The sequence below is a fragment of the Canis lupus genome, chromosome 31, assembly GCF_048164855.1.
Source record: "Canis lupus baileyi chromosome 31, mCanLup2.hap1, whole genome shotgun sequence".
Classification (NCBI taxonomy): domain Eukaryota; kingdom Metazoa; phylum Chordata; class Mammalia; order Carnivora; family Canidae; genus Canis; species Canis lupus.
The window spans coordinates 5,587,656-5,613,721 of NC_132868.1; the positions used below are offsets into that span (position 1 = coordinate 5,587,656).

Here is a 26,066-nt window from a genome sequence, read left to right on the forward strand (position 1 = left end):
CCAGGTCTCCCCTCCCATTCTCCCCCCTGCCCCCCCACCCCGTGCCCCCCAGGTCTCCCCTCCCATTCCCCCTCCTGCCCCCCCACCCCGTGCCCTCCAGGCCTCCCCTCCCTGCCCTCCCACCCCCTGCCCTCCAGCCCTCCCCTCCCCGCCCCCCCACCCCGTGCCCTCCGTCCTCCCCGCCCCGCCCCTCCCCTCCACGCCGGCCTTCCCGGGAGGCTGGGAATCCCAGGCCGCCACTGGCCCGCGGGGAGCCGCCGCCCTCCGTCACCGCGTCCACTTCCGCCCCAGGGGGAGGCGCCTGCCCCCTCCCCCCCCCCCCCCGTCGGCTGCCCGAGCGCCCGCCCCGGGCTCCCGCCCCGACCGTCGGGCTCGGGGGCGCCTCGGCGCGGGCAGGGCGCGGGCAGGACGCAGGTAGGTGCGCTCCGCGGGCGTGGGCCGCCGCCGCTCTGCCCGACTGGCGCGCGTGGGGGCCGGAGGCCGAGCGGCCGCGCGGGTCTGGAGCCCTCGAAGCCCCTTTCCGAACCCGGGCCCCGCCCCGCGCCGCGGAGGTTGTGGGCGCGAAGGGCGTCCGGCCGGCCGTTTCCCCGCTGGTTAACCCCGTCTTTGAAAGGCGTAGTCGAAGTCGTCCTGTGCGTAGACTCGTGTTTAGTTTTTCCGTTTATCGCACTGTCTGGGTCTTTCATGCCATTGAATACTCTGTGTAATGACTGTCCTAGGTGGGACGTTTGGGTTGCGTAGTTTTTCCAAAATAAACCTGTGGGGAGGAGTGAGCATTTTTGCATCAAAACGTGACCGAACCGGGTGGGAGCTTGTCCACCAGACGTGCAGCAAGTCAATAAACATTGGCCATCGAGCTTTTGCAGAGGAGAAAGGTAGTTGATGTATTGGCGCCACCCAGGAGAACTGGACAGCTAATGCTCGGAAGTCTAGAATCCTCCGGTGGCTTGCAATGAGGGCTTCTAAGGGCAAACTTTGGGGAAGGGGTCTCCTGAGAAGGTGGCCACTGTTGATTGGAGGCCCATGGGTTCAGACCAGCAGGTGAACTCATGCTACTTTGTCTGGTGCCCTGGAGGAGGTCTTTTTCATCTCAGGTGGCTTGCAATCTGGAAAATATCTGTATTCCTCATGTTAGAAATTTAAGCAAGCATTTTTCTAAAAAAAGATTTTATTTATTTATTCATGGAGAGGCAGAGACACAGGGAGAGGGAGGAGCAGGCTCCATGCGGGGAGCCTGAGGTGGGACTGGATCCAGGGACTCCAGGACCATGCCCTGGGCTGAAGGCGGCGCTAAACTGCTGGGCCACCCGGGCTGCCCTAAGCGAGCATTCTTATCCCTTGAGCCTAGGCCTACAAGTTCCTTGAGTGGCCCGGCTGTGCCTGGGCTAGATAGGGGCCCCCGTGTTCATTCTTTCACCTGAACTGACAAGATGGACGCTGGCTTCAAAAATCATTATCCAGGGATCCCTGGGTGGCGCAGCAGTTTGGCACCTGCCTTTGGCCCAGGGCACGATCCGGGAGACCCGGGATCGAATCCCACGTCGGGCTCCCGGTGCATGGAGCCTGCTTCTCCCTCTGCCTATGTCTCTGCCTCTCTCTCTCTCTGTGTGACTATCATAAATAAATAAAAACAAAAATAAAATCATTATCCACATTTGGCAGTATTTCCCCAGTGGTTAGAGAGGTTCTAGAAGAGAGGCATCAAGACATCCTCGGTGCTGGATACTTGATACGTGTTGCCCGGAAAGACTGTACAAGTCACACACACAGTCATGTGGGTTGGAGGTGTTTTTGATCTACTTGCTGTTGGAAGATACAACCTGTTGTTTTCAAAGTCCATTTAAAGCAAGGTGGTCAGAAGTGAGCCGGACAGGTGTCCGGGGAAATGCTATCCAGGCCTCAGAAGAGTTTGAGAGAAGGCCAAAGGCAGCCATGTGATTGGCATGCTTGAAGGCCACTCTTCACATCTACCTTTCTAATTAATGCTACCTAGACCTGTACTCTATGGAAAATACAAGCATGATTGCTGACAAACGGGATTCCTGGGTGGCTCAGCGGTTAAGTGCCTGCCTTCAGCCCAGGGCGTGATCCTGGAGACCCAGGATCAAATCCCACGTCGGGCTCACTGCATGGAGCCTGCTTCTCCCTCTGCCTCTCTCTCTCTCTCTCTCTCATGAATAAATAAATAAAATCTTTAAAAAAAATGATTGCTGACAAACAAATATCTGGAGTTGTTGGTGTTGTTAGATTACTGATGGGTAGACGGAAAAGTAGGGCTGTGCCTGAGCCTTTCCAGCTGCATGATCAAAAATCAGTTACCAGGCAAGTTCCTGCAGTGTTTTACTCAGTAAATGGAAAACACTGAGCCTTCCCCATTAGCCACAGCCTTCCTGTGTTATCTCTCAGCCTTTGTTTTGCTTGCTGATGGTTTCCAAATCTCTGAAGCTTCTAGTGATTTGTTCCTTGACTTCTTTGCTGGTTACAGTCCCATCGATGCCAATTCCCTTTGCTCATTGAAATCTGTTTTCTCTGTTTCTATTGGAGAAGTTCATTGCATTGGGAAATCTAACTTCTGAGTTATTTAAATACTTGAGGGTATGCAAGCAGGAAATCCATACGTGCTGGACCATTAGTTTACCATCCCTTCCTTGCCTTTTTGACTTCCAGTGAGAAAAAGGAAATGTTGTTCAGTTGCACTGTTAAAAGAAAGTTTTCAGCGAAGGGTAAAATCATACTCTCATACAGATGTAAAAATGAGCATATGTTGGGGCACCTACCTGGCTGGCCCAGTCTGGTAGAGCATGCGGCTCTTGATCTTGGAGTTGTGAGTTCAAGCCCCATGTTGGGTGTAGAGATTGCCTTAAAAAAATTTAAATGAGCACATGTTAAAGATTCTATTTTATTCATGAAAGAGGGAACCATGCAGATGTTATAACTGGTTCAAAAGAGAAGTCCAGAAGCACAGGTATTTATGGGGCAAAGGAATGCCTCAGGAAGGTTCAGGTTAGGAGAGGGGGCAGGACAGGGTAGCCTCCTGGAATTGGCGGATCAGATAGCACCAGTGATGCCCTGGGTCTTGTGCTGATGTGGAGGCGCTCGGTGTGTGAAGCAGGGCTGTGGGGTGTTAGAGAACAAATCATTCATTCATGGCATTTGTTAAAGAACGGTTGGCAGACCTTATTCAGGATCATCGAGATAGGTGTAGGGACCACTGAAGTGGGGTTTTATAGGAGGGGAGAGATATTGGGCTCAACTCTGGAAAAAACAAAGGAAAGTGGGAGTTTACAGCCAACGAGTGGAGTAGGGGACAATGGATGGGAAGTGGCTAAGAGGAAACATCACAGGGAATGGGAGTTCTGGAAAACTGACGTAACAGGGTTCTTGCAGAAGACAGGCCAGTGTGGTCAGGCCTCCCCCCCGGGGGGGCGGGGGCAGGGGAGGATGAGGGGCCAGATTAGATTTAGAGGGTCAGGGATTCTGCAAAACTGACTTGGCGGGATTCTTACCGGAACTGGACTTGGCCGAGATGCCATCGGAAACGAGGGTCAGGGTCTATTTGAGGAGAGAGTTCAGAGGAGCTCGGTGAAGGAGAGTCTTGGGTAAGGGGCGGTAGAGGTCAATTTGGGAGAGTGGCCTTAAGGTCATTCACATGTTTGTGGCATCTCGCGTGAAGGTCATGGTGGATCATGAGCGTTAGTGCCGAGCGCCAGTGTGGCCTCGCCAGGGAACGTGCCAGTCAGGGTCTCCTCTGCAGGGGTGCGTCTTGGTTACTCTTGGTGCCATGAAGAGGGTTCTGCCTTTCAGAGGCTTCGGTAGTGGAGACCACAGATCTGATTTTGGGGTGGCTAGGGAGTGTTGCCAGGCCCACCTGCCGTGAAACAGAAAAGCCCTCCTCCTCCTCGTTCCTCCTCCTCCTCTTCTTTATTCCTTGGTCTTCCTCCTCTTCCTCCCCTTCTTCTTCCTCCTCCCCATCCTCCTCCTCCTCCTTCTCCTTCTTTTTCAAGATTTAAGTACCTTCTCCACCCAGCGTGAGGCCCAAACTCACAACCCCGAGATTGAGAGTCTCATGCTCTACTGACTGAGCCAGCCAGGTACCCCAGAGAGCCCTTCTTGACATGAGGCCATCGCCGTACGTCAGGCCACAGTCCCCTCCCCGCGCAGGAGGAAACCTGTTGCTGCCTATGAACGACCTCGCGGTGAATGTCGTGCAGAAGGAACCTCGTGCCTCAGTGGAACAGCCTCTGTCATCTGTGGCACAGCCTATCGGGTCTTCTGACTCCGGCCCGTTCATTGTCTTGGCACCACTGCGACTCTTTGTAAGTCACTGGTAACCAGTGACTCCGTCAGCTCTGTCTTACCTGGTGGAGAACCGATTGGCTTCCTCCCACCTGTGGAAAACTGTTTTCTCTCCCTTTGCAATCGCAGTGTGCTTTTTCTCCAAACACATCTGTGTTTTTTCCCTTCTCTTTTTTTTTTTTTTTTTTGGGTTGTTTTTTCCCTTCTCCCTTCACACCAGTTGTCACATCTGTCTCATTCCCTCCTTTTATATGAATAAAATAAAATCCGTAATGTGTTCATTTTTAAAAAATCTTATGAGAGTTATGGTTTTACTGTTTTCTGAAAATTCTCATTTAACAAATGTGTCTTTTGGGGGAGGAGCAGGGCAAAGCCAAAATCCTGAAAGGGGGGGCACCTGGGAAGCTCAGTGGTTGAGCGTCTGCCTTCAGCTCAGGTCATGATCCAGGGGTCCTGGGATTAAGCCCCACATCGGGCTCCCTTCTTGCCAGGGTGCCTGCTTCTCCCTCTCCCTCTGCCTGCTGCTCCCCCTGCTTGTGCTCTCTCTCTCTGTGTCAAATAAATAAATAAAATCCTTAAAAAAAATCCCAAAAGGCATGTGCAGAAATTTTATGTATCCTTCAGTCAGTAGAGCTGCCAGGGTGTGTTCTCTGAGGCTCTTTCCCTGGGAGCACAGTGGGTGTGGTCTGTGCAGGGCGTCTGTCTGCCCTGTGGCCTTGGCCTGAGCACACCCTGCGCTGCTGTGCCGCAGATGGGTCTGGCTGGAGTCCAGCCCTCCACACCCAGGCTCTCCTGGCCATTGCCCCTTTGTGCAGATCCGTCCAGATGGTGGATCTCTTGGCCATACACATTCCTTCTGGAAAGTGGGTATCAATTGAAGATAAAGTAAAAAAATTCAGGCTTGAGGCTGCTTTGTAATGGCCAGGGTTTTTGTGGTCTCCATAGGACAACTCAGGTAAGAAATCAGCCCAAGGACATCCAAATTGGCAAGGAAAAAGTTAAACTATTTGCAGATGATGTGATACTCTTTTCAGGTAGAAAACCTGAAAGACTCTACTGAAAATTTGCTAGAATACATGAATCCAGCAATGTCACAGGATATAGTCAATGAACAGCAATCTGTTGAATTTGTATATGCCAATAATGAAGCAAAAGAAACAGAAATCAAGGAATCAATCCCATTTACTATTGCACCAAAACCCGTAAGATACCTAGGAATAAACCTAACCAAAAAGGGAAAAGATCTATACTCTGAAAACTATAGAATACTTATGAAAGAGTATTGAAGAGGACTTAAAGAAATAGAAAAACTTTCCATGCTCTTAGATTGGAATAACAAACATTGTTAAAATGTCTATATTACCAAAGCAATCTACACATTTAATGCAATCCTTATCAAAATACCACCAGCATTTTTTATAGAGCTAGAGCAAACAATCCTAAAATTTGTATGGAACCACAAAAGACCCTGAATAGCCAAAGCAGTCCTGAAAAAGTAAAGCAAAGCTCGGGGCATCATGATTCTGGACTTCAAGCTATATTACAAAGCTGTAGTCATCACAACAGCATGGTACTGGCATAAAAATAGATACAGAGTTCAGTGGAACAGAACAGGAAACCCAGAAATGGCCCACAATATATGGTCAACTAATCTTCAACAAAGCAGGAAAGAATATCCAATGGGAAAAAGTCTCTTCAACAAATGGTGGTGGGAAAACTGGGCAGCCACATGCAGCAGAATGAAGCTGGGCCACTTTCTTACACCATACATGAAAGTAAATTCAAAATGGATGTGAGACCTAAATGTGGGACAGGAAACTGTCAAAATTCTAGAAGAGAATGAAGGCAGCAACCTCTTTGACCTTGGCTATAGCAGCTTCTCACTAGAGACATCAACGGGGGCAAGGGAAACAAGCAAAAATGAACTATTGGGACGTCATCAAGATAAAGTCTTTTGCACAGTGGAGGAAACAACAAAACTAAAGGCAACCTACGGAATGGGAGAAGATACTTGCAAATGACACATCAGATGAAGGGCTAGTATCCAAGATCTATAAAGAACTTATTAAACTCAACACCTAAAAACCAAATAATCCAGTTAAGAAATGAGCAGAAGACATAAATAGCCATTTTCCAAAGAAGACATCCAGATGGCTAACAGACACATGAAAAGATGCTTAACATCACTCATCATCAGGGAAATACAAATCAAAACCACAATGAGATACCACCTCACACCTGTCAGAATGGCTAAAATTAACAACACAGGAGACAACAGGTGTTGGCGAGGATGCAGAAAAAGGGGAACCCTCTCACTCTGTTGGTGGGAATGCAAGCTGGTGCAGCCACTCTGGAAAACAGTATGGCAGTTCCTCAAAAAGTTAAAAATAGAGCTACCCTATGATCCAGCAATTGCACTGCCTGTATTTACCCAAAGGGTACTAAAATACACCTTCAAAGGAGTACATGCACCCTGATGTTTAGAGCAGCATTATCAACAATAGCTGAACTATGGAAACAGTTCAAGTGTCCATTGCCTGATGAATGGGTAAAGAAGAAATGGTATGTATATACATACACACACACATTTATATTTATGTAATGGAATACTACTCAGCCATCAAAAGGAATGAAATCTTTACAATGATGTGGAGGGAGCCAGAGTGTATTATGCTAAGTGAATTAAGGCAATCAGAGAAAGATGACTACCGTATGATTTTACTCATATGTGGAATTTTATTTTTATTTTTTAAATTTATTTATGATAGTCACAGAGAGAGAGAGAGGCAGAGACACAGGCAGAGGGAGAAGCAGGCTCTATGCACCAGGAGCCTGACGTGGGACTCGATCCCAGGTCTCCAGGATCGCGCCCTGGGCCAAAGGCAGGCGCCAAACCACTGTGCCACCCAGGGATCCCTCATATGTGGAATTTAAAAAACAGGTGAATGTTTGGGAGGGGGCAAAAGAGAGAGGGAAACAAATCATGAGAGACTCTTACTGTGGAGAACAAACTGAGGATTGATAGAGGGAGGTGAGTGGGGATGGGCTAGATGGGTGATGGGATTAAGGACGGCACTTGTGATGAGCACTGAGTGTTGTGTGTAAATGATGAACCCCGGAACTCTACTCCTGAAACCAATGTTGAACTGTATGCCAACGAAATAGAAATTAAATTAAAAAAAAAAAAAAAGAAGAAGAAATCAGCCTAAGGAATCAGGCTATCCACAAATAGCACATTGGACATAGAATTTGCCACTGTTGGTACTAGATTGTTGTGACTTCTCCTACTATTAATAGTTTTATAACCAAGCTTGTGAAAACAAAACCATGAGGAATAGTTTCAAATTTTCTTTGAGTAAGTGACTAACTCTTGATTTGTGTTTCCTTAAAATTTAGTTATTTTCTTTCTAGAATATTCTGGAAGGTACAGGAAATAATATAACAGCCACCCATATTCATGTGACCCAGGCTTAAAAAATGTGGACATTTTGTCCTTAATCAAAACTTTCTTAGGAAATAAAATGTAACAAATGCAATTAAGCCAGCAGTCTTCACCCTCTCTCTCACCAGTAACCCTGGTGGTGTGTTTAGTCCTATGTGTTTTTAATATTTTTTTTAGCATCAAAAAGGCCATTGTCTTTTTTATATAGCCTTATATTTTAAGGTTTATCACATTGGTTGGCATACATGTAGCTTGCTCACTGAACTGCTATGCAATACTCTTTTTTTTTTGCAATACTCTTTTTATGATTGTACTTGTATTTGTGTACAAATTGTATTTGTTTCCCGTGTATTTGTTTCCTGTGGCTGCCACAACAAATTAGCACAAGCCAGGTGACTTAAGACAACAGAAATGTGTTCACACAGTTGTGGAGGCCAGAAGGCCAAAATGAAGGTGTCAGCAGGGCCATGCTTTCTCTGAAACCTACAGAGGGGAATCCTTCCTTGCCTCTCTCCTAGTCTCTGATGGCTGCCGGCACTCCCTGGTGCTCCTTGGTACGCCTCACTCCGATCTCTGCCTGTGTCCTCCCATGATCTTCTCTCCATGTGCCTCTGTATCTAAAGTTCCCTCTTAAAAGGATACTAGTTATTGAGTTAGTAGCCATCCTAATCCTATGACTTCATCTTAACTTAAAAAAAAATTATTTATTTATTTGAAATGGGGAGGGATAGAAGGAGAGGGAGAGAATCTCAAGTAGACTCCCTGCTGAACCTGGAGCCTGATGTGGGTTGGGGGCTGCCCCCCCTCCCCCCTGCATCTCACAACCTTGAGAACATGACCTCAGCCGAAATCGAAAGTCAGACATTTAACTGACTGGGCCACCCAGGTGCCCTGACCTCATCTTAACTTGATTATCTCTGCAAAGATCCTATTTCCAAATAAGGGCACATTTATAGGTTCTGAGAGTTAGGACTTGAACATATTTTTGGGGGGGAAAGAAGTCAAGCCACAATAATGAATACATTACAAGTTATCCTGTTCTCCTGAAAGTCAGATTGCTTCCCGTTATTGCCATCACATCTGTGCTGCCAAAAGCATCCCTTCCATACTCAGCACATATGTGCACCAGTGTGCATGTGTGCACGTGCACACACAGAGGTGTAAGTTTTTCTAGGGAATACACTCAGCTGTGGGATTTCTGGGTTGCAGGGTATCTGCATCTTTGACCTTGCTAGACCTTGTCAGACTGCTTTCCAGAGTTTGGGTCAGCTCACATTCTCTCCCTTTTCCCTGCATGGACAGTGTCTCTTGGTGCTAACAGACGTTTCCCAATCTGCAAGATGCACAATAGTATCTGTCTTATGTACAAAATAGTATTATTTCTTAAATGCCAGTGAGGTTGAACATCTTTGCCTAAGTATATGTGCCATTCAAGTGTACCATTTTGTGAGTTGTCTGTTCTTATCTTTGGAGCATTTTTCTCTTGGGTTGCTTTTTTCTTGTTGATTTATAAGAATTCTTTGTATATCTTTTTTTTAATTTTAAATTTTTAATTATTTATTTGAGACAGAAAGAGACAGGGGAGGGTGAAGGGAAGGGGAGAAGCAGGTTTCCCGCTGAGCAGAGAATGGGGTGCAGTCCCAGGATCCTGAGATCATGACCTGAGCTAAAGGCAGACACTTAACCAACTGAGCCAGCCAGGTGCCCCACATTCTTCCTATATCGTACCTAGATGCTAAGTCTTCTGCTTTGAGAATTGTATCTTGAATAACAATAACTTCCCCACCACCACCACCACCTGGGCTATTTTGAAGCAAATCCCAGACATGTAGTAGTTTTATCTGTATTTACAGCAGCATGTAGCTATAAAAGGTAAGGATTGTGTACACACACACACACACACACACACACACACACAAACCATCACTGTGGTAGTATTATCCCCCCCGCCTTCCCCACCATTAACCATAGTTCTTAATACCATCAAATTCTGGTCAGTTCAATTTCCCCCAGTTGTCCTACAAGTGATTTTTACAGTTGACTACTGCTATGGACTGAATTGTGTTGCCCCTATGTTCATCTGTGGAAGCCGTAACCCCCAATGTGATGGTGTTTGGAGGGGGTGCCTTCAGTGGTTAGGTTTAGATGAGGTCATGAGGGTGAAGCCCCTTGATGGGATTAGTGCTCTAATAGGAAGAGGCCAGAAAGCTTGCTCTCTCTCTCTCTCTCTCTCTGCCATGTGAGGACACAGGGAGAAGGAGGCTGTCCACAAGTGAGGAGGAGAGTCCCCATTAGCACCCGACCCTGCCAGCACCCTGATCTGGGACTCCCAGCCTCCAGAACTGTGAGAAAGACATTTCTGTTGTGTACGCTGCCCAGCCTGTGGTATTTTGTTATGGAAGTTGAGCAGGCTACTATGTACTTAATGAAATTATTAATTCTTTTCTTTATGGTTTATGTTTTTGGGTCTCATGTAAGAGATGCTTCTTTACTCCAAGATTGAAGAAACCTGTATTTCCTATTTTCTTCTAACAGATGACTTTTGCTTTCCTACTCAGGTTTCTCACCATGTGGCAGGGCTGCTACGTGGTAGGTGGGGATCCACTGTGATCTGTGTACTTGCCTGGGTCACTCAGTGTCGCATTTTATCCCCTTTATTGGCCAGTCCATCTTCCCGCCATGGATCCACCAAGCACTCCTGCCCCCGTAATGACCTCCAGAGTCCTGTCCTGTTCTACTCCATCTCTGTGCCAGCTTCACACCACCATCCTGCTGCTGGACCTGGCTGGAGGGATCAGCCTCAGGGACCGTGCACATTTCCCTGGTCTTTCATTTTCTCACTTCTCTTGACCCATCCAACCTCCCGCCTGCTCTCACCCTCACTGTTGACTCTGCTCTCAGGTCTCTGAGCAGATGTGAGTAGGGAGCATCCATAGCCTCCTGCCCCGATGCCACCCAGCCTTCCACCTTACCTCCTGGGACTGTGGAGGATCCATCTATGCTTCCTAGGAAGGTGATCTTCTCCATGTGCTGACCCTGTTCCCTATCACCTACCTAGAGACCATTCCCCTGTGCCTCTCTCACCGTTGGTTTGGTTTGGTTTTGCTTTCTTTTCCTCTGTGAGGTACCATTCTCATCCACATATAAATGTGCTGAGATTTCTTCCATTAAAAAATAGAAAGACATGTTGCCTTATCTTCCCTTCATCTTCTGCTCACTCTCTTTGCTCCTGTTTCTGGCAAAAGCCTTGAAGAGCTTCTGTATTCACTCTGATTCTCTCTTCTCATTCTCTCCAGCCTGCTGCTGTCTTGCTCATCCTGGTCCTTCAAACCTGTTCCCATGGAGGTCACCCTGACATCCACGTTGCTCAACCCTGCGGCCAACATCTGTGTCTCTCAGGGCATGTCTTCTTGTAGAACATCATGGTCTACACTCTGCCTCTTTGAAACCCTGTCTTCATGTGACTCCAGGCTCATGACTGGGGGTTCCTCCCCTCTCGCTTGCTATTTCTTCTCAGGCTCACTTGCTTGTTGCTTCTTACCTTCCCAAAGCCTTTAATGGTGAAGGCTCCAGGGCTCGATCTTCTAGATCCTTCTCTTCTTTGTCTACTGTCATTCCCTACATTATGTCATTCACTCTCAAGGTTTTAAATATTATGTACAGCTGATTCTCATTATTTACAGTATAGTTGACCCTTGAACAACATGGGGGTTAGGAATGCTGACCTCCGTGTATCCAAAATCTGCATATAACTTTTGACTTCTCCTAATACCCTATTGTTGACCGGAAGCCTTATTGGTAACATAAACAGATGATTGACACATATTTTGTGTGTTATACGTATTATATATCACTTTCTTACAATGAAGTAAGCTACAGAAAAGAGAGCGTTAAGAAATTTTAAAAAAGAGAAAATACATTTATAGTCTTGGATTGTATTTATTGAAAAAAAATCCATGTTTAAGTGGATCCGTGCAGTTAAAACCTGTATTGTTCGAGGGCCAGCCATAGTCATGTTCTGTGAAGTCACATGGACAAGTGGACCAGCAAATCCTGAACCACTGCTTCGAGGGGAAATACCAGTAGGTTCCTGTGAGCCTCTGGTCACATTTCTGTCAACTGGTCAGTACATAACCTTGTTTAATACGCCTTACTTAATATACAGTTAACTTATTGACGTTGAACCCATCATGAGCAGCTGTAGCACATACCTGAACTAAACTTGTCTACTGTACATATTGTCTTTGGAGGCACATTGCAGCCCTCGTACCCGTTGGATCATGAGACAGCTCTTCAGCACTATGCATGGAGTCCATTTTTAAATAATGAAATCACCAGCAAAAAGCACTGAAATGCAGAAAACGTGGCACTCAACAGAAGGCAAACAGGATGCTTGTTTGCAGTGGGAGCTGATGAGAAAGCAGAGCATGGCCTTGTTAGACCTTGGTTGGGACTGTGCGTGTCAGTGACTCAGATTTGTCACTGCTTTACAAAAGTCTGTGGATGGTGGCGAAAGCACTGCAAATATTGATTTTGGAGTTGCAAGTAAATTTTGCAACTAGGCAAATTCATGTGCATGGAATCTGCAAAAAAACCGAGGCTTGGCTGTAGATTGCTGACTGTTCTCAAATTTATAGTTTCAGCTTGGACCCCTGCCCTGAAATTCTTATTATGAGCTGTCCACTGAGCTTGTCTGACAGACAATGCAGACTTACTGCCCCACATTTAAGACCCTACCTCCTCAAATCTGCTCTTCCCAAATCTCCTCTTTCTCATTTAAAAACACTCTGTCCTCTTCCAGTTGCTTGGGCAGAAAACCTCATCTTCACGGACTCCTCTTTGCCTCATTCCCCTTCATGTGCCATCTGCCAGAAAAACAGTTGGCTTTCCCTGCAAATTCTCTCCAGACCCCAGCCACCCTCAGGCTTCCCCCCCCTACCGTCCATCTTCAATGGGTAGTGTTTTTCTGGTCATGGATTGTGAAAATCTTGCTCTAAGTAGATTTGCATTTCCTTCTGCCTTGTGCCCAGGGATTTCTCTGCCCAGGGCCAGTTGTTCAGTTAATTGCATAATCTATTCCTACCCTGAAAGGGTAGTGGACATTTTGGGGGATTGGTTTCTTTCTTCCCCTTCCTGAGCTTTCTAACCATGGTTTTAGTCCTAGTTGGTAGAGTTTTCTTTTCTTTTTTTTCTTTTGTTGTTTTTGTTTTTATTTTCCCCACTAAATAGAATCCTTTGGAAGCTCTGACACTGTATGGGGTCTCAGTCACAAACCCCCATCTCATAGGGTCCCAAGGCTTCACTGGACACAGAATCCTAAGCACTGGGTTGTGTCACTGCTTATTCCTGGGTCTTGCCTGCTCCCCAGCGTCCCCAGGCTCCCCTTGTATTTGCTCATGCCACCTTGAACCTGGCTTCACGTCTCCTTTCCAATGCTGGCTCGGGGTTGTGCCCATTTTTCCTATGAGCTCCATTTTAATTTTTGTCTGTTGGTTACGTTCACTCTGGTATTTCTAGTGTTTGTAATGGGAGTGGATTCCTGTTAGCTCCAATCAGAATCCCAAGTTACCAGTGATTTCCTCCATGAATACACTATGACTGTAGTTAAAAATAATTCTTTAATATACTCTTGGTTTTATTTACTGTATATAATCTTGGGATTTGCACCATTCAGATTATAAATAATGCATGTTTCTCTCTCTGTAGCCCAACTTAAATCTCTCCAATGGCTAACGAGGCTTATCCCTGTCCGTGTGACATTGGCCACAAGCTAGAGTATGGAGGGATGGGGCGTGAAGTTCAAGTGGAGCACATCAAGGCTTATGTCACCAAACCCCCCTTTGACACGGGCAAGGCTGTGATTGTCATCCAGGATATCTTTGGCTGGCAGTTGCCCAATACCCGATACATGGCTGACATGATCGCAGGAAATGGATACACGTACGTATGAAGTTCTGTTGCTTTCCTTAAATTCATGGAAATTTCTGTGATCTCTTTTGTTCCCTTCTGGGAAAACAAAACCCAAACCAAAAAACCTCGACTGCGTTCTAAGTTAGGCTACCTACTTCCTTATCTCCCCGGGGTGCAGATAAATGGGAAATGTCAAGTGAACCCAGAACACCACCTGGCGTCCAGAGGAAGCCACTGCTCCCAACCCAGTCCTAGGGCTTCAGTTTCTCCTTGGCGTGCCTGGCCCCATAGACTTGTCGGACCCTGAGAGAGTTATTTCCCGATGTGGGGCCCTGCCTGGACACAGGTACTGGATGCCTTGGGCAGACTCACCAGCTCTGAACTGGATCTGCTCCTCTGGCCCTCGATGCATCTCAGCCCAGGTCAGATTTCAGCAGGGCGCCCGGGGTTATCCTAGTGCCAACACAGGCTGTCCTGTTTGAGTTACAGGGGCTTCCAGAACTGATACCATGAGGCCTCACTCCTCTCCCGAAGGTTATGCCTTTGTCAGATCTAGTGGCGTGCTCGCCTTTGGCAGATACACCTGTCTGCTCCCCACCACACCAGGTCTCGGCAAAGTGTCAGCAAACACGGAGGAGAGGACGAGCCACTCCTTCCCTCCAGCTTCAGAAAGCTGAAGACCCAGCCAGCCCTGAGTGTGGCGCACCCCTATTTCCTTCGTTGGCTCAAAAAGCTGCAAATCAAAGTGTGCACCTACTTCATTTTCCTACGAGAGGTCACTTTGAAAGCACACCCAGTGTCACATGATGCAAAGCTAGTGCTGACCGTACAGAGGATTTCCACTGGAGTTATCACTTTTTCATGCCCCCAGATTCCATGTGGATTGCGAGGCAACGTAAGTTTCTAGGGGCAAGCCCAGTAATAAACTCCCTGGCCAACCCTGGTGGCCCTCTGGCTCTGCCGGAGCATGAGCTAGGGTGTTACAGGGGTAACTGTCCTTCATTCTCCCAACAACCGCCCCAGGATGGGCCTGCCCTGAGCCACCAGGTAGAGCTTGCAGGCTCCCACTGCAGCCGGCAGGCAGCTTGCACGGGACCGTGGCTCCCGTTGTCTCACGGTGGCTCATTTATTTGGAGGCAGAACATAAAAGATGACCAAAGAAGCCTGTGCCTGCAAGCCTCTCTCCCACTGATCCAACTCCTTTGCCCTCACTATCATCCTCTGAGGGTGGGCGGTGCAGAGTGCAGTCTGTTCAGCCAAGAAAATGGGGCTAAAAGTGAGGAAGTGACTTGTTAGGGTTACAGGGTAGACGGGGCAGGACTGGGACTTGAACTTGGATTCTTCTGACCCAGATGTTCCTTCCCTTCTGACAGGAAGAGCTCGGTTCCTCCATCCATGGCAATGGCCTTTATTTTGGGAAGCGAGTCTCTGGCCAGAGTGGTGTGGACCCACCCTCCAGGGTTGACTAGCATGGAGGATGGACACGTATTCAGGGACCCGGCTTGTTTTCTCTCTGTGGCCCTTTTTAGGCCTCCCCATGAGGCCTTCCCCTCTGCACAGGAGGTTGTGTCCTGTTGGCATCCTGGGAGGAGGCTGGGGAAAATTGCTTGGTCATCGTGACTGGACGTGCTACTCAGGTGTACCCTCTGACCTGGGCTGATGCAAAAGGCCAGCCAAGCGATGGGACTGCTCAGGAGGTGGGGCAGGGGGAACCCTGTGCTCACCCCACCCAGGGCCTTGTCACCCAGGGCTCCCTTCTGTGCCATGAATCTTGTCGGGAGCGTGCCTGGCCGATTGCCCCATCATCTCAGATGGGCTGGGCTATAAGCAGGCTGCCAGAGGCCGAGCACCTACTATTGTGAAATCCCAAGTGGCCTGGCCTGATGCCAGCTGGCCTCTTTGATGGGATCAAAGTTGGCTTCTGTGGCCACCACTTTTCTTCTCCTGTGATTCAGAATCACTAACATAGCAAGTTTCTTAACGAATGTAAGCAAATACCCACAGCTCCGAAATGAAGAGCAGCTCATATCCTATTTTGCAGGGCCATCGTTCCAGACTTCTTTGTAGGGCAAGAACCCTGGCATCCTTCTGGGGACTGGTCCACCTTCCCAGAGTGGTTGAAAACAAGAGATGCCAGAAAAATTGATAAGTAAGTTATTATGCATGTTTGTGTCACCCTCCCTCCCCTGGCCTCCCTGCCCCAGGGCACCCAGGAGAGCAGGGGCTGGAGGGAGAAGGGGGTACGGTACAGCTTCACTGTTCAGACACCTACTCACCCTCCTTTATGGGGGGCTTCCATGGCCATGGCTAACGGAGTCTGTCCAGCTGCTTTCACTTAGCGCCGTGGGTGGCCTGGAAGGTGGGCCGCCAGCAAGCCCTCCTGCTGCCTCCGCAGGCTCATCTGCCACGCCCCCTTCCCCCAAGCTTCATGCATGACTGCCAAGGGAACTTGGTCGAGGCACCACAGTGTGGGTGGGCAATTTCCCTTTACAAGGAGGCTTTCAGGGTCCAGAGGGTCAACACTCCTTCCTTCCTGTCCTGGCTGCAGAACCAGCCGAGACAAGGGGCAGAGAAAAGAAACCAGAGCAGGGCCAGCCCCTTACTGCCCAGATGATTGGAAACCCACTGGGCCACCACCACCCCTTGTCTAGACCGGACCCCACCTGCCCCTCTGAGAGGACTTTGGGTCTTTACACCAGACCTACCAGGCCAGGGCTGTGGTCTTGCCAGGGCCCAGGGAGCAGTGTGAAGAAATGAGAGGGATCCCCGGGATTTCAGCCTTTTACTGAATTAGCTCCAGCGGCCCAGAAGCTTGGATCAGAGCGCTCAGCTGCCACTCCGACACCCCCTTTGGGTCTGGACTAAGCATGGAGGGTTCCCCACACCAGCTGTGACTCACCTTGGCCATTTATCCTTCTGAACACTCTCCTTCCCTGTTGCCTGACATGGGCCTGAGGTTTGATAAGCTGCTCCCCCAGCCCAGACTGGGGAAGCTGCTAAGAATGTGGTCCCTGGCCTGTGGCCTCTTGGTTCTTGGAACTAACTCTCTGCTCATTTTTTCCACCATCAGAGCTGACCCCAGGGCTGCTGGCCGCTCTGTCCCCTGAGCCTGCTGGCAGGCCTCCTGGCATGGCCAAGTATCTGCACCCGGGGCCGTGTTAATCAGCGGGTCACCTCAGGGCCTTATGGGCCAGAGACCAGTCCATCAGCTGCCTGTGGACTGCGTCTGGGATGTCAGCTACCTTGTCTTCCTCTGCCCCAGCCTGAGGAGCCTCCCTACAGGGGTATGAAGGCCTGGCTCCCCACCTCAAGTCAGGCAGATCCTCAGGGGCCACCCCGGCTCTGAGCTCCCCTGAGAAGCTGCTTGAGGCCCATGTGGACACTGTGCCACAGCTGTCTTCTCCCCCTGCCCGGCTCTGCTCCCTTCCTGCCCCTTCTGCGGTTGGAAGGGGGCCCTGAGATTCCCGGCAATCACCCTCCTGCACACTTACCTCTTCCAGGTCCCTCCCAGGGGACCTGCAACCCCCTGAAACCAAAATGAAGCAAGAAGTGAAGGGAAAGTTAGAGGTAGAAACACAAGAGAGCCACAGAGACTGAGGTGTGGATGTGAAGTCCAGCTTGCCGTGGCGCTGGCGTGGGGGAGAATAGGATGTTTTGCTGCCTTCTGATGAGGAGCTGTGTGGGTCTGCCTTCCATTTGTGAATACAAAGCAGAGGGATCATTTCTGGCAGGTGCTGGAGCAGCCCGGTGGCACTCTTCCACGGACAAAAAGGAGAGCCACGCATTTTAAATAAAAATGAGACATCAAACAGAATCACCGGGGCGCCTGTGTGACTCAGTGGTTTACACATCCAACTCTTGGTTGTGGCTCAGGTCATGGTCTCAGGATCATGAGAGCGAGCCCCACACATTGGACTTCATGCTTGCTTAAGACAGATTCCCCCTCCTTCTCCCCGCGCCCCCCCCCCCCCCCCCCGCCTGTGTGCTCTCTTTCAAAAAACAAAACAAAACCTAAAAACCAGAGACACTAACTTTGAAAGGGAGACTGAAAACCTTTATATGGTCAGGTGTTTTTGTTTGTAAGTAACAGAAGACCCATCTTAAATCTTAAATGCTGACTGCTTCAGCAGTCCTGGGATTTCTTGGTTTGTAGAGCTGCAAAGAGGTAGTTTCTGGCTTCAAGCAGGGGCTGGTTTCAGAGTGCAGAAACTATCTCCAGGACTTGCCTTCCAACATTTCTCTGCTTCATTGCCTGTAGGCTGGCTCCATTCTCAGGCAGCTTTTGCCCTTGGGTGGCAAGATGGCTGCAGCAGCTCCAGCCTTCCATTGGTCTCTTTTCCAGCAACCCAACAAAATTCTCATTTTACCCTGATGGTATGGCTCAGTCACAGGTCCATCCTTGGACTGGTCATTGCTACGAGATTGCAGTCCTCTGATGGTCAGCCTGAGCCACACACTTCACTCCTGGAACGGAGGGCAGAGTCCTCCAAGGTGTGGGGAGATGGGGGGAGGTGAGGGGAGGTGGGGGGAAGAAGTTTATCTAAAGCTAAACGCTGATGCTCCCTGAAAAGTGGGGAACACATGCAGAGCAACACAAGCAAAGACTTGCTCACTTGAGTTAAAGTATTTTTATAGAAATGGCCTCTTCCTTCCTGTCCCTTCTAATTAAGGACGTTATTCTTAAGATCAAAGCATTCGAGGAAAATTTACAACCACAAATGTCAAGAACTATTGCTTTTTCCATGTTATTTTGCAGAATTAATTATTGCTTATGTCATGAATATAACTGCTTGTATGCAGTGGTAGGATACATATATTTAAATGTGCTCAAGGATATGCTATGATTAAAAGGGAAAGGAAGTGCAAGAGAAAGGATTTCGTTTTCTTTTTTAAATTGTAAGCAGCATTTCTTCCTTATCAGATCATACAGAACTTTCTGGCTGGCCTCGCTTCCCTACCTCCATTTGGGTGTATTGCTTCTAGTTGGAAATGCACCGAATTCCAAGCAACCAATTTGCAAATGAACCATTTGCAAAGACAGGGCCACTATTCTTGGTCCTCTCCTGGTTTAAATAGTGCTGATGGCTTTCCAAATTCTGCTCTGCTGTTTGGGCACAGGAAGGGACAGGCGGTACAGAGTTGGGATGTTAGCTGAGAGAGTGAATGTGCCAAGTCAGAGAGTTTGGGGAGGTGCCCATTTGGGCCTGGTGCCTGTCAGGGAAGAGTAGGCTGGGGTGCTCCATGGGGGCGGATCTTGGGATCAGGTTTTAGGAGCTGTGCTTAGGGCTTTGGCCTTTATCCTGAGGCTGTGGAAGGCCGGGGCTCAGCTTTCAGCTGGGATGTGAGCTGGTCTGATTTGTGGTTTGCAAAGAGCCAGCCTGCAGCCCTGTCAGGTGGTTGGAAGAGGCTGTGCTTGGTTAGAGAGGCCCGTGGGGAGATGTGCCCGTGGTGAGGACAGAGCTCCAAAAGTCAGAATCTTAGAACCTCAGGGAAGAACTAGCTGCTGCTGAAGCCCTGTTACCATCCACCGGCAGAGCACTTGCTGCCCAGCGCACTCCCCAGGACTCGTAAAATATCTCTTGATGTTTTTTGGTCTGCACCCCCGACCCCCGTGGCTTTACTGAGACACAGTTGACACATAATGTTGTGTAAAGTTCAAGTGTACACCGTGTTGATTTAATACATTTATATTTTGCATAATGATTGCCAGCACAGCCTTAACTAACATCTCTACCTATCACATAGTTACTGTTTCTTTTTTGTGGTGTGAACACTTAGGGTCTTTCCTCTTAGCAACCTGCAAGTATAGAATATAGTATTATTAACTCTAGTCACCAGGCTGCACACTACAACCCCAAACTCATCAGTCTTTTAACTGTAAGTTTGTGTTTTTTGTCCAGTCTTTCCCCATTTCCTCATGGCCCATCCCTGGTAACCACTCTACTCTGCTTCTCTGAGTTTGGCTGTTTGGATTCCACATATAAGTGATCTCTGTCTGTTGATTCTTGAATAACTTTCTGTTCTAGAGAGGTTGATGCCGTCTTGAAGTATCTGAAACAACAGTGTCATGCCCAGAAAATTGGCATTGTGGGATTCTGCTGGGGTGGCGTGGCTGTCCATCACGTGATGATGAAGTACCCAGAATTCAGGGCAGGGGTGTCCGTCTACGGTGAGTAGGCCTTGTACACTTTACACAGTGGAAATGGGAGGAGTAGTCGAGTGACGGCCCTGAGCTGCTTCCCAAGCTAACAGTTCCAGAGCAACACACAGCCCCATGGTGCAGAGATGGCCCAACCTAAGGAAATTGGCTTTAAAATCTGAAAGTAGAGGTGGAGGTTCGTAATACAGTGACTGGAGGACGTCACTGGGATTGTGGCATCTGGGTCCCAAGAGCCAGCTGTTGGGAAGGTCACCTAACCCGAGGGCTTGATTCTTCACCTAGGATGAAGAGGGTGACATTTGTTTCCGTGATAATGGTTACTATCAAGCACTATTTTTTATAAGGAACATCTATGAACATATTTTCCCAAGATAAGCATTATTTTCAACTGCGTACACACTACATATATATACATATACACACACACAGGGAAGGAAGGAAAGAAAAGGAAAAGACTCTAAAATGTAAGTAGCAGCATCAACCCCGGTATCATAGCAATGAAATAAGAACATACCTGTATATAGAAATGGCATACTAGGGGATCCCTGGGTGGCTCAGCAGTGTGGTGCCTGCCTTTGGCCCAGGGTGCGATCCTGGAGTCCCGGGATCGAGTCCCACGTTGGGCTCCCGGCATGGAGCCTGCTTCTCCCTCCTCCTGTGTCTCTGCCTCTCTCTCTCTATGTCTGTCATGGATAAATAAATAAATAAATCTTAAAAAAAAAAAAAAGAAATGGCATACTAAGTTCATGATCGAGAAGCAGACCATAAAAATGTCAAAAAAAAAAAAGGAAATTTGGCTTTCTTTCATGATGGTACTAAGGATTCTTTTTTGGAGTAATGGTTTCTTGCTGTGGTGTTTTTGCTTACTTTTAGCATTAAAAAAAATCCTTTAAGCACGAACTTACAGGCAAGCTAGTAAGGGTCAGGTGCGGTTGGGCGCGGGAGAAGGCTGCCCCAGGTCCCTGCCCCCCGTGGCGCCCCCCTCTTCGCCCCCGTGCCCCTCCATCCAGCCTCGTTGGCCCCCCTGGACGCCTCGCCGGCGCCCCCTCCTGGACGCCCTGCACCCTACACGAGTTGCAGGGCTTGTGGGGACTGGGAGGCTGGAGGCTCCGCGGCGCTGTCCAGCCTGGTGGCCCGGCCTTCCTGTGGCTGCCCGCCTCCCGGAGAGGACAGGTGAGGACAGGTGAGGGGCGGCTCCGGGCTGCTCAGCTCGGCTGTGCTGCCCGGGACCTGGACACAGGAGGTACCCGCTGCTGCTTCCCACGGCCGGGGCCTGTCCCTGCCACACCTGAGTCAGGCTCGCCTGTGAGTCGTCTGATGGGGCTGGCTGGGCTCTGTCCTTCCCCATTGGGGCAGTTTAGCGAGCACTCCCCCACTTGGGTTGTGTGACCAAATCCCTCACCCCAAACCCCCCTTCATGGCAGCAAGAATCCTGTGCATCATCCAGCCAGAGTCTTACTCTGTTTCCTCGTAGTGATTTTCCATCCACTGCCCTGACCCTGCTCCTTGACCCTAAATCCCCACTTGTCCTTGGGGTACCGGGCTTGAGTGACCTCTCTCCCCTGCAGCAAACCCCGTTTAGAGGTCCCTGTTGAATAAAACTCCCTTATCGAGCATCAGAATGACCCTTTAACGCAGCTCTTACCTTAACATGGCATTGGAGTGCAAGACTCTGGCCCGTGTTCCTCCAGCAGCGGGCACACCGCAGTCTGAATCCTCGAGGCAGAACAGGCTTTGACCAAATGCTCGCTAAAATTCTGAAATGAAGGACGCCAGGGAACTTTTACAGACGGCCTGTGAGGACCCGGGGGCACCCCCGAGACGTCACAAGCATGGTCTTGTCTGAGCACAGATACCTCATGAAACAGCCGCCCCGCCTTGGGAATGAAGTCACGGCACACTGAGGTCAGAGGCTGCAGGGCTCATGGACCGTGAGAGGCTTCTAGAACAGTAGGGCAGATGGTCCCAATGTGAACGTTTCTCACCTCTTGGTAGTTGAAGGCAGGTCCTACGGAGCATTTCTCGGGCCGCTCCTGTCTCTTTGCAAGCCAAGAAGACAGCAAGGTCCTATTCCATTATTTATGGTCTGACTCGTAGGGAAGGGAAGAGCGGGAAGGTCTGATGAGATCAGTTTCTCTTTGAGATTAATTTTATAGGCCACGCCACATCTGTGGAATTGCTAAAAAGGAAATAAGCCAAACACCAAAGCACATATTTTACTTTGAAAAATCAAACCAAACCCACATAGATTTCTGAGGTGCGTGAATGGAAGTCCTACCCCGTGTTCCTGTCTTCATCTTCCAGGCATCATCAAGGATTCTGAAGACGTGCACAGTTTAAAGAACCCCACATTGTTCATTTTTGCTGAAAATGATGCTGTGATTCCTCTTGAGCAAGTAAGTTGACCTCTTTCCTCTTCTCTTTCCTTGTCTTTCTAAGATCTATTTATTTAGAGGGAGTGCGTGTGCTTGAGCTGGTGGAGGAGCAGAGGGAGATGGAGAAAGAATCCTCCAGCAGACTTCCTGCTGAGCGTGGAGCCAGACCCGGACCTGGGGCTCGTTCTCAAGACGCTGAGATCATGACTTGAGCTGAAATCAAGAGTCTGATGTTTAAGTGACTGAGCCACCCAGATGGCCCTCCTCTTCTCATTTCTGTATTTAATAACATGATCTGACCTTTCAGGGAAAATGTTCCAAAGGGTTCATTTGTTGCTCCAAATATTTTTCAACATTAAAGTTTTAAAGGTGGGTGTTACTGGGGACTTAGGGACCATAACCCCCACAAAGTGCTCCAGGTCTGGCCTAGTTACTGGGCATAGAAGCAGGCCCTGCCTCCCCATCATCCCATGTGGAACCCATGAGTTAAGATAAAGTGTGTGTCGCTAAAGATGTGGGTGTGGGGGCACCTGGCTGGCTCAGTCGGTGGAGCTTGCAACTCTTGATCTTAGGGTCGTGAATTTGAGCCCACGTTGGGGATCACAGCTTAACTTAAAAAAAAAAAAAGACTTGGATGTGTTAAACCCCCAGCATGTTGATAAGAAAAAAGCAGAACTGTGGCATACAAGCAATCGTTTAGAAATTATTGTTGTTATTCATAATTAATACGTTATATTAATACAAATTTAAAATAGTTTATACTTGAATATTTTGTTGAATGTTATACAAAAGATATTTATACAGTTTCAAATAACTGGTATTGTGTCATTTTTATATGTTCAAAATCCTATCCTTTGCCAGAGGTAAGGACTGTGTTAGTTATAAAATTAAAAGAAAAAAAATTCATGATAGCAACAGAATTTAAGGCACTGATGTTAACTTTCTTTTATGAGCATTCAGAGAGTGTTTGGAGGATGGGAAATATGACTAGATTGTTAAAATCATACCATCCATCATATCTTTTGCACGTCAGGTCTCTTTGTTGACTCAGAAGTTAAAAAAACACTGCAAAGTGGAATATCAAATTAAAACATTTTCTGGGCAAACCCATGGCTTCGTGCATCGGAAGAGAGAAGATTGTTCAGCAGAAGACAAGCCCTATATAGATGAAGCAAGAAGGAATTTGATTGAGTGGTTGCACAAGTACGTTTAGCCGCGGCCAAGTATAAACTTCCTCAAAATAGTTTGCATCCAGAAATTTGCTTTGGGATACTGGGGTCATTTGATTTAATTTTCACTTTATATAAAATACATCAAGGAATCCTGAAACTCATTATTCCATCTGAAACATACATTCAGTAGAAAATGGCAATGCATGGTATAATTTAACTTTTAACGCATTAAAAAACCCCCAAACCAGGTCAGTACCTGAAGAATTTGGATGATAGAGTAATATCCTAACTATTAGTAAAAACCTAGGGCTGTTTATGGACCAGCTGACAGCTCCGGTGTGGACTTCATGATTTTTAATTAAGTACATCCTTTAAAATGATTAACGTGCCAAAGCCATGAAGAACATGAAGTATTAACTCAGATTCAAAGCCCAGCTTAATTGGGCATTTATCTGTCTCAATGCAGATGAGTCTGTGGTGTTCATAATTTCGTTATGAGAGATCCTGAGGTTAAAATAGGGTTTCATTGACCTATCAAGCCCATAAGCTTACTTTTTGAATGTGTGGCTTTTTCTAAAAGCTAATAAAGAACCATGGGTTACACTGACTGTTTCCTAGGAGGTGATTTTCCCAAACACGGGCATTCGCGGGGCTCAGGGCCGGGGCCTGCATCGGAAATCACTCATGCATTCACTCAGAAGGATGGCGGTGCACAGGGTCAGGGTTCAGTTTTTAGATTTTATTTTTTCATTTAATTTTGTATTAGAATTTTATTATTTATTTATTCATGAGAGACACAGAGAGAGGCAGAGACACAGGCAGAGGGAGAAGCAGGCTCCCTGTGGGGAGCCCCTGGGACTCGATCCCAGGACCCCGGGATCATGACCTGAGCCAAAGGCAGACACTCAGCCACTGAGCCACCCAGGCGCCCCCAGTTTTTAGATTTTAATTAATTCATATTAAATCCCATGAACAGTTCGGCTCCTCAGTAGCCCTAGCCACAGCCGTGCTCAGCGGCCACACGAGGCCCGTGGGAGCCGTATGGGGCAGGGCCGGCCTGCGCAGGAAAGGCTCTTCCTTCCAGCCGCGCCCTGCTCACTACCCTGTGACAGGCCTGCAGGTGGTCTTGGTCAGGCGAGCCCCGAGGATCCTCACTGCAAACGGCAAGCCGAGGCTGGCAGCGGTCACTCGCACTGGCCCCAGGTCTGCAGATCTGGAAAGGCCAGCTTGCTTCCCCAGCTGCCCAGGCCTGGGCCCCGTGTGTCCCCCCCCCCCCCGTCGGTGGGACCGTGAGGAGGTTGGGGGGGGGCTTCCTACCCCGGGGTGGGTGCCACGGCCCATCTGGAACTATTTCCAATCAGTCCTGGGGCTCCGGGAGGGAGACCCATGGCATGTCTACCCTGAAGACAGGGACCAGAAGGGTCCCTGCAGCTTCAGGGATCCACACCCACCCATTCTTCCGTGGCTGGGTTTGCGGGGTGTCCATGGGACTTACAGTCTTCATTCTTTCCTGTGAGGACAGATGGGTGATGAGACAGGCCCCCCTGGAAACAGGGAGCAGTGATGTGGGCCTCACTGGGGTAGGGAGCCGGAGAGGAAGGAGGGGAAGGGGGAGGGCACAGCGAGCCATCTGAGGCCTGCTCAGGGGTTATCCGGGATGGAGAGGCGGGGCTGTAGGGAGAAGTCTGGTTCGAGTCCACCAGAAGTCTGGTGTTTGGGCTGCAGATACCCCAGTGAACAGTGGCTGAGACTAACGGGGACGTCTCCCCGACAACACTCCTTAATTAGCTCCAAGAGTGGTTCAGGGCCCTGCCCTTCTGCGCCCTCTCCTGCCAGCGGGGCTCTGGGCTCGGCCTCACAGCACCAGCCAGGGCAGGGGGAGGGCACGGGCTCTCTTCCTGTCCCTATTTTCACGAGGGCGGGAACTCTTCCCCAAGACTCCCCCCTTAATGTGGGACTCCCAGGCCCCCAGAACTGTGAGAAGGCAATGTTCAAGCCACCATCTGTGGTAATTTTGTTCAAGGAGCTAGAACTAAGATAGTTATCCACGTCTGTGGCTCACTGCATCATTCTTGGGAAGATGTCATCTATCCAAGTGTAACCAGGTCAAAGGTCATCCTCTCAAGGACCAACGGTGTTTGTGGGAAGGGTTAGTTCGGCTGACACGACCACACGGATGTGCTTTCCACTCTGTCACAGAACGTCAGAAAGCTGTTGCCCCAGGCCGGGAGCCAGGATTCTGTGTGTGCGCTGCTTCGCGAGGCCCTCCTTCTGGCAAAGCGGCTGCTGCTCCTTGGGTGCTGCTGAATGAGCGCGGGCAACGCTGGGAAAGGCAAATAAGCTCTTTGTTCGTATAAAAGTGCTGGGGACCTCATGGCCACCTGAGGCGGTTCAGGACCTGAGGAGTCTGGGGCCGCAGGTGAAACTGCTGCCAGGATCTGTGTAAAACACGTACAACAGCGCTTAGCATCAAGTGCTTCACACACCTTCACTCTGTGGTCACCTCCTCCTGCGCTGGTGGACCTTGGAGACGCTCCATGTGGCGGCCCCCGCTTCACTCTCTTGTGGTGCTTTAGGTGTGTCCGCTACACGCAGGCCGCCTCCAAGCAGCACCTAGGGTGGAGCAGCACCTCTCCATGCCTTCGGTGAGCTCGTTACTACCACGCCGCACCCTGCCCTGGCCCAACTCCCGGTCCTTTAGTGGAGCTGGG

General features: G+C 48.9%; 1 protein-coding gene across 3 annotated transcripts; it reads left to right on the forward strand.

The window, feature by feature from the left end:
- The first annotated feature begins 320 nt into the window (after positions 1-320).
- CMBL (carboxymethylenebutenolidase homolog) lies at positions 321-23,958 on the forward strand. 3 transcript variants are annotated; one of them, XM_072807340.1, is made up of 7 exons: positions 321-414; positions 13,445-13,678; positions 15,690-15,797; positions 19,675-19,817; positions 22,113-22,204; positions 22,491-22,552; positions 23,217-23,426. In XM_072807340.1, exons 2-6 carry the CDS (start codon positions 13,464-13,466, stop codon positions 22,548-22,550), a joined length of 618 nt encoding a protein of 205 aa, XP_072663441.1. In that variant the 5' UTR covers positions 321-414; positions 13,445-13,463; the 3' UTR covers positions 22,551-22,552; positions 23,217-23,426. The 3 variants fall into 3 exon arrangements, with proteins under 3 accessions (XP_072663441.1, XP_072663439.1, XP_072663440.1); XM_072807338.1 differs by lacking the exon at positions 22,491-22,552 and having other exon boundaries at positions 23,217-23,958; XM_072807339.1 differs by lacking the exons at positions 321-414; positions 22,491-22,552 and adding an exon at positions 480-632 and having other exon boundaries at positions 23,217-23,958.
- Positions 23,959-26,066: the final 2,108 nt, after the last annotated feature.